The 14,219-nt window shown below is 30.8% G+C and overlaps 1 protein-coding gene across 1 annotated transcript in view; it reads left to right on the top strand.

Annotated features, from left to right (window-relative positions):
* LOC143912906 (tachykinin-like peptides receptor 99D) overlaps positions 1-14,219 on the top strand; it is a 212,264-nt gene that overhangs the window by 148,281 nt on the left and 49,764 nt on the right. Inside the window, exon 3 of the mRNA XM_077432356.1 lies at positions 8,683-8,826. Within this exon, the coding sequence (XP_077288482.1) occupies positions 8,683-8,826 (144 nt within the window). The remainder of the gene's footprint in view (positions 1-8,682; positions 8,827-14,219) is intronic.

Raw genomic sequence — 14,219 nt, 5'->3', positions numbered from 1 at the left:
GTCAAATTTGAACAAATCTCGAAAACTTGAAATTATCAGATCGTACTGTCCTTTCATGTGTACAATAAACTGTATAAATACAGTCATGTAACCTGCAATCAAACATTTTATGGGTGAACTTGATTCTTAGACGACATTTATAATAAAAAAATAACCGTTATATGTGATTAAATTCGCCAACATGGCCATATATTCCAAAAATAAAAATAGTTCGTAAATTGGTGTTTGATAAACGTCGTCATGCGGTAACCATAATGGAAAAAGGTAAGGTCTATGCCTTCCTTCGTAGTATTCTTGAATTAATCCTTGGTATAACAATTCAAGGATTGACTTAGACGAGATAGCGAATACAATAGAACCGATCACAAAAAACCACACTATTCCTAATTTCCATATTTGTAAATAGGTTTTTGAGCTCTTTTTCCTATTATGCTTTAGATTAACATTAGAATAATATACTACTGTGATTACTAACCAAATTAAATTAAAATTGTAAAATAGAAAATGATCAGTAGATAAGTATCTATTAAAATAGATATAAGATGTATTGTGAACATAATTTCGTAATAATAAAAAGCATTTAATAATCAAAATCAAATATAACTATTTGATTTTTGAAGAATATTTCTCTGAAACAAAGTAAATCACATTCAGTATTTTATTTCTCTTGACAAAATGGATATATGTATTCAATTTGTGCGTCAATCACGTCAGTGCTTAAAATACTCTAGATCTTATTTAATTTTTTTTAACTAAATACCTCTGCTCATCGGTTGCTTGATCCATTTCAACAAAGTCTCTTTCTACAATATCTATAACTTGTCGTATTGTTTTAGACTTAATCATAAACATAATAACATGCAATAAAATAATTTCAATTATACACATGTAACTCAAGGTTTCAGACATTTCAGCCACATTTTTAGTCACAATACAATGGAAAGCATTCATAGCCATGAAAAACATAGCCATAATTAACAACGATACGTTAAGCAACGGTAAGACGAATCTTAGCTTGGACTCTTTATTGTTGAAAAAAACCCCGTTGGTGATCAGATTGAATTTCAGGATCGAATGAAAATCATATGCTCTGATTCCTCTATAGTTGAGGTCAAAATTCTGTTTGTTAAATATATCTTTAAACTTCTGAAATATCTCGAAATCCGGAGAGAAGTGCAATGGTGAAACTCGTATAACGACGCTCGAAACATTAAAGTTTCGGATGCTTTCAAAAACAACGGAAATCGTTTGAAGAAACCTTCTCCAACTTTAATGAAAATTTTATTCTTATTAAATTATTTTTTTCTTATTCATGTATTGTAATTTAGAGAGCTCCTTTCTCATACATTGAATTCAACTTGCGCTTTTCATAAATTTTTTATCCTCAGGTTCTTAATGAATTTAAGTTGTATACACCTTTATTTATATTTTTTAAGCTCAGAAACCTGAGAAATCATATTTTTTTCCTCGTCCTGTAGCTCGCACAAATATGTTGGCAACATCTCCAATATCTACATAGAGCGATATATCTGCTCAACCGGGTTGCTGGTGAAATTGACCTGTTTAATGTAAGCTGCACTGAACTGGTTGAATGGTTGTGGAGCAATGCCCGTGGTTGATTTTATCAATTACGAGCTGAACACGGCATGCGTTGCAATGCCACAATAACGCGTGCAATTCCCGTTCCCGTTCTCGTTCCCATTCCCGTTCTCGTTCCCATTCCCGTTCCCGTTCCACAGACATTCAATTTTATATATAGGTATAGATATATTTGCTGACGTGTGTTTGTGGTACAGCCCTGAATGGTCAGTACATTCAAGTGCGAGGTAGGCGCGGCGCGATTATTGTCACACTCACGGCATGATGCGTTGAAGGCGGGAGGATAACTTTACTTTCGCGTCAGTAAAATCGTAATTACGAATATTATTATTATTTTCACAGTAATCTTCCCGGACATGCATACAACAAATCCTGAAAGTTCCATCGTAATCAGTTCAGTGGTTTAGGAGCCTATTCGAGACACACAGACCGACATTAAATTTTATATATATAGATAAAAGATAAATATTTATTTATTTTTACATACATATGTATATACAAATGTACCAGGAAGGCTTAACAGGTAAACCCCAAATGCGCCTTCCTGGTCCACATAATTATTACATAGATACATGTAAATCTAAACAATATCTGACATCTATCGTCAGATATTACAAATATCGTATTAATACGATAAATAACGATGAATAACTTTAATGTAACAATACGAATTTTATATTCGATAAACAACCACAGAGAAATCTATGGTGAGCAATATGGCGAAACCTAAGATATAACAATAACTAAAGGTTCGCAACAGAAAATTGGGAAGGAAACGTCAATTTTACAGGAATCGTTTCAATTAAAATCAGAAAAATTGGCAAATTCTGATAAGAAACGATTGACCTTGACAAATCAAGGTCTAGCCAATAGCGAGACTTAGCGGGAATCGAACTCGTAACATCAAGTACAAGATAATTCAACATTTACCACTAGACTACGCTACTGGTTAATATCATCGAGCACGGATGTTATATATACCTTTATTTGTGTTATGGTTGTGTCACTGGCCACAGTGACGCGTTAGAGTACTCTGTGATGTCACTGTAGCTAATATGCTAAAAATAAAATTGAACATGTGTATCTGAGAAAAGAAACCCTTAATATTCAAAAACACGAATCGAAACAGTAACTCGATTTTTTCAGTGGTTTGCAATATTCATATTGTTTCCGGCAATATTAGAAACATCTTTTTTAAAATACGATTTTTTCTTATTTCATTTTGAAAAAATATAATTTTTCATGAGATATTATATTTACATATGTACATATGCACATATATTCACTACCCGCCAGTTTATTCTATTAGCTACCGATTCAGTGTTTACAAGTTTTACACGTGTTTTGTTGTAATTGGTAAACGTTTCTATTTCTGTTAAAGCACAATAGAAGTAAAAGCAGACCTACACATTTACAACTATGATCAAATGTTCATAATACATTTTATAAACCTAAGGATAGAGACATCTCATTGTTATGATTAATAACAGTTCTGAAATATATACATAATATAACATATGTACTGTCACGTTCCAAGGAAAGATTAAATAATTTTTCTTTTTTTTTTTACTACTTGATTAACTAACCAAGATATTTTTATTATTATTAAAGTGTAACATTTATCTTATTAGTAGAATTTAATTATGGAACGGAGAATTTAAATAAGATACGTAGAACTGTTTCACTTTAACTTTTCTTCACTATTTAACTTTGTTCTGCTGCCGATATGTTGACTGCTACTCTCGGAGTCTCGATGGTATCGACTACCACTCTCGGAGTCTTGATGGTGATGACAAACTGTCACTTGCGGAATCGATGGTGATGACTAACTTAAATTCTAACAGTAATGAGTTTATATACTCTTCATTAAAACAATGAAGTGTTGAAGACACGCGTCGTATTATTTTGGTTAGTCAGTGTATAAGGTGTGCTGTAAATCAATGCTGCTACTTATTAAATTAGGTGTGCCACAAATTAATAGTGCTACTTATTAAATTAGGTGTACCACAAATCAATGGTGTACATCTCTCATTAAATTAGGTGTGCCACAAATCAATGGTGTGTCTTATCCCTACTGGTTAGTTGACTACATTGATAAGGAAGGTACATAACAGTTTGTTTAATTAATTAATTGTTTATTTTTCTAATATTACAAGAATGTCGTTCTGCTAGTGCAAGCTAGAATAATAATAATAGGCTTGTTATACATGATTTATTTTGATTATTGAAACAATTCCACTACATTTCACCGTTAAAAAATGTTAACTTATCCTAACGTGAATGGGAGACACAGTTTCATATACATATAATATTTTATATATATATTATTCTTGAATTTAATATTTTATAATATTTTGAGTGATAGTTTGAAAGACGGCGATTAACTGTACCTTGACTTGATGTATGTATATATGTATGTATGGGTATGTACATACGAATGACATTCTGCTATTAAGCGGACGATTCGACCTAAATAAAGGGTTACTCGTGCGTTGTAAAAAATAAATTAGAATAAGATAAATTAAATAACAGAGCATTCTGACCTTTGTACCGGCATTTCATTTTTCCCCACTTAAATATATACTAATTTGTTTTTTCGTCTAGAAAATGATATATAATATTTATAACATCGACGAGTGAGCGCTGACAGTTTATTTGAAGGACTCGTTTAATGAAGAAGGCATGTATGTATAATCTGTCAATATTGATAATTAAATATACATGTTTTTAAATATTGAAAAATACACTGACACAGTATATTTACATTAGTTTATACGAGACTTTTATAGCGGAAAAGACATTATTTTGTACCTATAGAACGATTTCTAATTTATTTCATCAATTTTATCGATACTAAATATTTACAATTTAAAATAAACTAGTGTTTTCTCGTTGATATATAAACAGGTGGTTTTAGGAAGGCATTAATAAATCAAAGTTCAAATAATTTATAATCCAAAGTAAGTGTATAATCAGATTAGGTGTCGGTAATAGAATTTATTTCTCTTGATTTTCCATATTGTATAATTTTGAAGTTATCTTTTTCCATCAAAAATAATGGAAATGTATTCATAAATAAATTCGACTATTTCCTTCCGTTTTTACGTCCATGATACATTTTCCAAAACTCTGATATACTTTAAATATTACAGTGTTGGTTTCAACATCATGTCTATAAATAATTGGTACATATGTATGTATCTACTACAGTCAAGCTATAATGACATTACAGATATACATACATACTCCATTGAAAAAACATTTAAAAATGTTTTTAATATTAACAATAATTTTAATATTAACAATTAAATATGAGAACACAATCACGATCTCAAACTGAACAATCCCTCAACCAGATCAGCATATTTTAAATTAAATAAATCCTAGTTGACAGAAATCTGGTTGAGGAATTTGGTATCGATAACTTTTTGTGTCTCTTTTGAAATAATCAAAAAGCTAGTCACATACAATAACATGTAACATAAATGAACGCCAAGCTTTCAGACATATGTATCTGACACATTATGAGACACAATACAGTGTTAAACAATCAAAACAATAAAAACAAAAAGACTTATCTCAACCTAGACTCTTTACAATTGTAGAAAACCCTGTCGGTGATGACGTTGAATTTCAGAATCGAATGGAAATCGTACACTCTGATCCCTCTGTAGTTCAGACCACGATTACACTTGTTAAATATGTCTTTGGACATCTGAAGCATCTCTAAATCCGTAGAGAAGTGCAAAGTGGTATAAAACGTAGAACGATGTTCGAAATATTATGGACACGAACGCTTTCAGAAACTACGGTGTTCAATTGAGAGAAAGCGTTTCCAACTTTTGTGAAAATTTTATTCGTATTTAAATCTTTTTGTTATTTAAAGTTCATTGAATTCACATTGAATTCAGCATACGCTTTTCATAAAAGTACAATCGATCAATTCTGCAAAAATAAACCACAAACACTTAAGTGTTGAAAACTTGAAAAGAAGAATAAATTATACATATGCATATGAATGTATACCTATACATATGTAATATCATAATATCAGCAAAAACATCGTCATATTGTAATTTAGCTGTATGAATGGTAGAGGGCGAATCGATCGATTTTTTCTAAATGGTTAAATCGATTTTATATGAAAAAATATTGTTCCTATGTACCTTTCACTTTTTCTATACTCTAAAAAACTCTCACCATTTTAATTCACTAATTGACAGGAAAATGAAAACAAATATTAAATGAAACTCAATAAAATTTTATGCTATGTACATATAATAATGCGCAAATTTAAGGCAAAATAAAACTTACCTTCCCCAATCCCCGCAATAAATTTCACATTTGTTTACATATGAATAAAAAGAGAGTGAAAACGTATGGAACGAGCGTCTTTAATGTGTTTGCGGAATATAAACTGGTGGTTATTTTTATTTACATATGTGTTCAAATATATATTATGTTCTACATACATAGATATATTATGTATTTTGTACAAATCTATAATTGGGCTCAGATGTCATTTTGTTATATTTATTCTTGCTTTTTATGAATTTCTACATCTGAGGCATGTTGATTTTTTATTAAATAAATAATTAAACATATATAGTACGTACATATGTAAGATGTAATAAAATCTAAAGCAGATCGGTTGAAGAAAAAAATTTATCCTACTAAATAGCTCGCTATTAATTATTTCATTATTTAAATTATTTCATGCTGATATTTCCACTGAAATTGTTTCATCTTATTTTATAATGAATGCTTGATTGTGTTTTAAATTGTCATGTGATTCACAGTTTAATTTTAAAGTACGTTTGAAAATATGAACCTATTTTTAAAAGTAACCAAAGACCTCTTATAGGATACTAAAAATTGGAACAAAAATGATTTTATAACTGAATTCAGTTTAATCATATTTTTTTTAGTACTTTCAAAATTTTACATTATATTTGAGTGACAATTTGAAAGACTCGGCAAGTAATTGTACTTTTACTTGATATATACATACCAATGACATGCATACCAATGACATTCCGTCGTAAACGATAACTTAATAAAAGGTTTGTCGTGCATTTAATTCGTAGATCGCATTGTGATGTCTATCATTTTTCGATCTACAAAGAAACTTGGAAAAGATGTATTAAATTAAATTACAGAACGTTCCGCCCTTTGTGACCGGCATTCCGTTTTTTCCGCGCCTTTATATGTATACGTACATACTTACATATTGCTTTTTACTTTTTTTATTTTTCGTTTGAAAAAAATTCAATTTATACCTTATAATATCGACGAGCGAACGCTAAAAATTTATTTGAAGACACGCGTCACGAACTCGCTCTTTCGGTTTTTTCCCCGAAAAATATAACAAGCGAAAGAAAAAACCGTGTCCAATTTAATTATATCTCGAACGTCATAAATGTTCGAATTATTTTATTTGGTCGTTTCGATGCATTCGAATCGAATTATTGTAAAAATATTATATATATTTTTCGGAATGCGGGCGACCGCAAATAAAATGCGCGCTGTGGCAAATGACGCATGTTACATCTGTTAATTAAAATCGGAGATATATCATACAGAATAAACATAATTAGATTATAAAAATAAATTTAAATCTAATTCAACAGACCATTCTTAAAACGTAAACTATAAAATGTAAACTATAAAATGTATTTACTCATAATGGACCACCCGAATTTTAACGGTAAAAGTAATAGGTTTTGTAAATTAAACATAACTCCTTAGCCTTTCAATGAATTAAATTAAAAAATTGAGTACCAATTCGGAATATATATGTTTGTATATGACGTATTTTTTGTCTGTTAATATATGTATGTATGTATATATTTTTATTTTTCTCATCTCTTTGTATTTTTTCGACCATTGTGGGGCATTACGGGCTACTCTAATGCCACAAAGGTCCAAACTTTAACTTAACCCTCCCTCACCGAAGTGAGGTATGCAAGGGCCCCAATTTTTACGTTTTTCGTATTAACTATATGGTTTTCAAAGCTATACATCCTATATTTCTTGTATTCCTAGAATGAACTACAAGAAATTTATGTTAATAGATTTTGTATGATTTAGAAAAGGGGTGAGTCGTAAAAAAATACATTTATACATTTCTACGTTCCAAAGTATGATTTAAAGGCGGTAGCGATAAGTCGTGTTTTTGACTGTTCGCGTGCATATTCTTGTTGATCGATGAATCAATTCAAGAGAAAGAGACAGCTATATTTTCGTAAGCTATTGTTTTCGTCGTTTTTGGCGCGTGAGTATTGTCGTGCAGTCGCCTGTTGGCCTTACTTATGTGCGTTTGCGTGTCGAAGCTTGTTGTTATTTTTTAATACAAAAATAGTCAAATACATGCAATAGGACTAAAACTTTTTATGTTGATGTATAAAATGATTAATAAGATATATATTGAACCCATTTGTATTGAGAAAAGCTGTATTTTGATTAAAAAATACTGGGGTTATTGTCATGCAGTCGCCTGTTGGTCCTACCTATGTGCTTTCGCGTCTTGATGCTTGTCGTTATTTTTTAATACAAAAATAGTCCAAAACATGCTATAGGGCTTAAACTTTTTTTATATTCATGTATAAAATGATTAATAATATATATATATATATATATATATATATATATATATATATATATATATATATATATATATATATATATATATATATATATATATATATATATATATACCTATATTAAACCCATTTGTATTGAGAAAAACTGTATTTTGATTAAAAAATACTGAGGTCTTACTCGACCCCGGTTCGGGACACTCGTTCCTTCACTCCATCCTTCAAAGGTTAAATATATATATATACATATGTACATATGTATATAAAACCTTCTAAGACTGTAAACCACCTCGATAGTATTATTGAAGTTTCTTGAACTATTTTAGCAAGGAAAGTACATAAGTCTAGACCGTATATGAAACGAAACGCTTTAGCCTAATAAGTCAAACGTTTACATGACTAACATCAACAGGTATTCGTAGATACGGTTGGGAGATACTATAGTTTAATTGGATAATCTAACTTTTTTTTTTCTTTATTTCAGATACATGGCCATCATGAAACCTCTGAAACCCCGAGCCGGAAGACGAGCTACCCTCGCAGTTGCGGCCTTGGTTTGGATAGTCAGCGCTGCTCTCGGCTCTCCTATGCTCATGTTCTTCAACACTTTCGAGATGGAAGACGCAAGGTAGACACATTAGAGATTCAGCTGACGATGTTTAGGCAATCGATCGCCATTTGGTACCGCGTGAAATATTAATTTCGCGAAAAGCGCCATTGGGAGGATGAAATCCCTCATGCGTGCGAACGGTCAAGCAATCTTTATCGGCCCGAAATTGGCTCAACATAAAGCCCGGCTTACTTATTCAGACGGTGAACGCGATAAATAACGTTTATTCGACGAGCTACTTTATTGCTACCATCCCTTAGTTTACACGTAACGCTATCAGCCCCATACATACGGTGATGTATTAGTCAATTTGACAGGACACTCGCCGAATATAATACACTTTCTCGATGCACGCAAACTTTCGACGATTTGACTCGAAAAGTGAATTAAGCTCATCGATGAAAATTTCCCTAGCGCGGTGTGGGGTAGGGTTTCTGATTTTCAATTCCCGGGACATGGAACGGAGCTTGGGATCGTAACCGGGGTTCCCAGAATCCCAGGATATATGTTTCGTTGTATTTGAAAGTGGCGGACGACCAATTTTCAATTCCAAAAACACTATTGTTTGACTTAATTCACAAATTGTTATCACTTCTTTTAATTCAATGTGTCCAGAAATTCGGAAAGGCAGAATAAACGTATTACAAGCCACCAGTACTTTGAAATATTATTAAATGGAAAACATTATATTTAATGTTTAGCGAAATATTTCTCGAAATGAAGAAAAGTGGACTTATGCCACATTCGATTATTACGGCTCATATGGTGGAAAAAAGATCGTTTTTTTCAATTTCATTTACTTTTCGTTAGTACAACGATTTTTAAATGCTTTTTATTATTACGAAATTATGTTCACAATATATCTTATATCTATTTTAATAGCTACTGATCTACTGATCATTTTCTATTTTACAATTTTAATTTAATTTTGTTAGTAATCATCGTATTATATTATTCTAATGTTAATGTACAGAATACTAGGAAACACAGCTCAAAAACCTATGTGTGATGCCAGTATTAAAAAAGTCGGTTAAAATAATAATTTGTTTTGTTTCGTGAAAAAATGTGGAAAAGTTGAACCTTTACGTGGAAACCGTTCTGTGATAAGATAGTGTCAATGAAGACAGCTATTTATGAATGTTTTGTATGAAAATAGACTAAACTCTTTGAGGTATAAAACAAAATAAAAGCTTATACAGTATTTTATTATATAATGAAATCGAATGATACATTTTTTTATTACAATTATTCCAATAAAAGTAAAAAATAAATAAAAGCCTGTTAAAGTCCATCTTGACGATAATAAAAATTAAAAAAATAATTTTTTAATAATTTAATAGAGTCGAAGATTGAATAAAATCATGAATTTTGGCTGTCATCGACATTTGCAAGATGTCGATGACGATGTAATGTCAGGACAGTCGAGCTTCCTGGTTCAATTGAGTGAAGTTGCTGCAATATTGATTCTTGCTGAAAATAACTCTTTAGTTTTGCTCTATGAATTGGGAAGAGGAACATCCACGTTTAAAATGAAAAAAAGTGGACTTATGCCACATTCAATTATTACGGCTCATATGGTGGGAAAAAAGATCGTTTTTTCAATTTCATTTACTTTTCATCAATATAAAATTTGTCAATATAAAAAAGTCAAAGTCGACGCTATTTTGATTTACGTTATTTTCTAGTTTTGTCTTTAAAAACACCTTATATTCAACATCTCATATACAACAGGATCTAAAAGAGATTCTTCCATTATGGAATGGTCAATATAAGAAAATTTACTCACTTATAATAATTTCATCGTAGGATATACATACATACATATATATGCTTTCATTAAACCAACAGCGTGGACTGTGGTTAGCATATTATTATTTTTTTGAGCAGAGTGGTCACGGTTCAAGCCCCACTAGTGGGTGCTGACCAGACCTTGGTCGTGACCCTAGCTCGGTATTTCCTATCATAGTTGGCCAATTTTTCTGATTTAATTGAAATGGTTCCTATAAAATTGGCATCTCCTTTCATATCTCTCTTGCAAATCTGAAGATTTGTATAATAAAACGCTACAAAAAATTCACCATAGATGTCTCTGTGGATGATGTTTGTATGAATTCGCATTGTATGAATTGAATGTGTTGATCGTATTGTATAAATGATTGTTATACTAATGTGCCATGTTTGTCAATGGATGTCTCTGTGGATGATATTTGTTTGAATTCACTCTGTATAAATGCTCGTATTAATCAAATTGGACGTATTGCATAAAATGCTTCCAATGCTACTTTGATATGTTTGACCATTGATGTCGTATATACATAATGTAAAAATATATAATAATAATTATGTATTTATATACACTTTGGAACAATCTGTAAAGCGAGTGTACGTGTTCGATTTAATAAATAAATTTAAAGAACTTTTTGACTGAAATATTTTTCCCGGGATTCAAGACAAAAATTCCCGGTACAAAGAATTTTAAAAATTTCGTTAATTCCCGAGAATTTCTGTCCCAAATCAACCCGGAACAGAATCTCTAGTGTGAAGTCGACTGTTTTTTTTGCCGCGTTTGTTTGCGTGTCGGAAAATTGGCGAGTGTAATTGATTAGTCTTCGTGTTTGAGTGTCGAATGACATGGTAATTTGTATGCTCGTGATGATTGTCGCTTTTAATCGAGTGGAAATTAGTGCAAAAAATTCTAGAGGGTTGATTTTTAATTTGGTTTGTGATTGGAGTACAAGGAGATTTTATACCTATTTATTTATTAAAAACATAAACATATGTACAGTATTACAATATTTTATTACATGTTATGAGTTTTTTTTTATTTTACCCCTATTTTATTTTACAAACAAAACATGAGTTGAAACCCCTGCCACTAAACTCTTTCACTACGGAAGCCGCACTGAGTGAAAACACACTGAGTAGTACGGGACGTCACGTCTTTGGCTCACCACTGAGACCGTTTCACAGTGGGGGTTCCCTTGATATGCACTTGAATGCATAGTCATATGCAACCAAGATCAGACAAGTTTCTTCTTCATTTCTTCAAATACGGGATTCACCGTTATCGATCACTGTCAAGCAAGGAGAAAATATCACCGAAAATACTACAGGGGGTGATTTTTGGGACTGTTTACCACGTATATGGGCTAGAGGTGCTGCATTTTTTTCGCGTATTTAAAATTATCCAAAAAAATACGTACCATGTACCACTCAGTGTGTTTCCGCCCTTCCTGCCAAAATGTAGAGATTATTGATGCGAATTAACAATTGCGAAACACTAAAAATCTTATTCAATCTGTTGAATGAACCTTTCACTATCACTTATTTTCAATACGATACTATTCAATTATTTAAAATTCAAATCGTGAAAAAACAAATGATAATACATAATCGTTTTTTCTAGTGAATTTTTTTGGAGAAAAATTTAAACATATTGCAATTGAATATGTCCGATTTTTTATTGTGAATTAAACACACTGTTTATATATTAAATTTTGCGAAACACAGACATTTTCACCTGACTCGGATATTATAAAATTCAGCACGAAAACTTCGACTTGTTAGTGTCCAGGTAATAAAGCAACATTGTGTATATATTTATAAGAAATAAATTTGTGGTGATATAAATCTTTTGATCTTATCGCCTAAAATACTCCATCTTATTATTCTGACTACGGAAAATCAGTTTTCCAGGAAATATTCTTGACAAATAAGTACACGCTTATTATTTTCGTAAGTCAATATTTCAAAAAGCATTCAAATTAAGCACTTCTTCGAATTTATATTTTTTTATTATCTGAAGTGTTTTATTATATATGTACTTTAAATATTTTTTTGTATTTTGTTTTCACTTTTGTTTGTCGAAATATTTAATAATAAATTTAATAAATATTTGATATGCATATAAGCTTGTTTCATACACAATGTGAAATTTTTATTACATTTTTATACCAGACATCTATGAATTGTAAATACATTTTATTGTACATGAATCATACTCAAATAGTGGCGACATAGTAGGTAGGGAGGTTTTTTAGCCAATTTTAATCGAGAACCGTTTCAACAATGAAATCAGAGAAATTGGCAAACTCTCATAGGAAACGATAGACCTGGAATCACAAATATCCAGGTCTGACCAGCAGCACTACAGATATACTCAGAAAAATTATTTTCAATCGAAGTCAGCTTATGGGATCGAACCCGGTGCCTCTCTGTGTTAGGCAGAAGCTTAAAGACTGAGCTATGCTGCTGGTTAAAATATAAACGATTTGATTAATTATTTATTAAAAACAGAAACATACAGTTTTTCAATATTTATACAAAACATTGACCAAGTGAAACCTTGTATGATCAAATACCATAATTACATATAATTATAATACACAAAACATTCATTTATTTATTTTATATTTATGATTATAATAAATACATAAAAAATGAATAAAGAATAATAATAAAAATAACAAATCAATAAGCAATGTGACCTGACGGTTTGCCCCAAGGTGTCACACCAGTCTTGAACATGAATTGAAAACACTGTGGGACAACCCCTGCCACTCAACTCTTCCACTGCTGAAGTTGTCATAGCAGCTCCGTCAAACGTAGATGTTCCTCTTCCCAATTCACAGAGCAAAACTAAAGATTTGATTGCAGAAAGCATTAATATTTCTGCAGCTTCACTCAATTCAACCTGGAAGCTCGACTGTCCTGACATTACATTGTCATCGACATCTTGCAAATATCGGTGACAGCCAAAATTCATGATTTTATTCAATCTTACGACTCTATTAAGTTATTAAAAAAAATAATTTTTAATTTTTATTATCGTCAAGATGGACTTTAACCGGCTTTTATTTAATTTTTACTTTTATTGGAATAATTGTAATAAAAAATTGTATCATTCGATTTCATTATATAATAAAATACTATATAAGCTTTTATTTTGTTTTACGCCTCAGAGAGCTTTGTCCATTTTCATACAAAATATTCATACATATTCTACATAGCTGTATTCATTGAAACTCTACGACACTATCTTATCACAGAACGGTTTCCACGTAAAGGTTTTCACCAAAGAAAACAAATTATTATTTTACCCGACTTTTTCAATACTGGCATTATATTATTATACATCACACATAGGTTTTTGAGCTCTTTTTCTTATTATGCTGTACATTAACATTAGAATAATATAATACTATGATTACTTACAAAATTAAATTAAAATTGTAAAATAAATAATGATCAGTAGATCAGTAGCTATTAAAATAGATATAAGATGTATTGTGAACATAATTTCGTAATAATAAAAAGCATTTAAAAATCAAAAAAAAAATACATCACATACACATACGCTTATGTACGTTCTAAATACGACGATTTACAGGGTGAAAATGGGGCTATAAATA

Source organism: Arctopsyche grandis, chromosome 6, assembly GCF_051622035.1.
Source record: "Arctopsyche grandis isolate Sample6627 chromosome 6, ASM5162203v2, whole genome shotgun sequence".
Lineage (NCBI taxonomy): Eukaryota > Metazoa > Arthropoda > Insecta > Trichoptera > Hydropsychidae > Arctopsyche > Arctopsyche grandis.
This window is presented reverse-complemented; position numbering and strand designations above follow the sequence as displayed.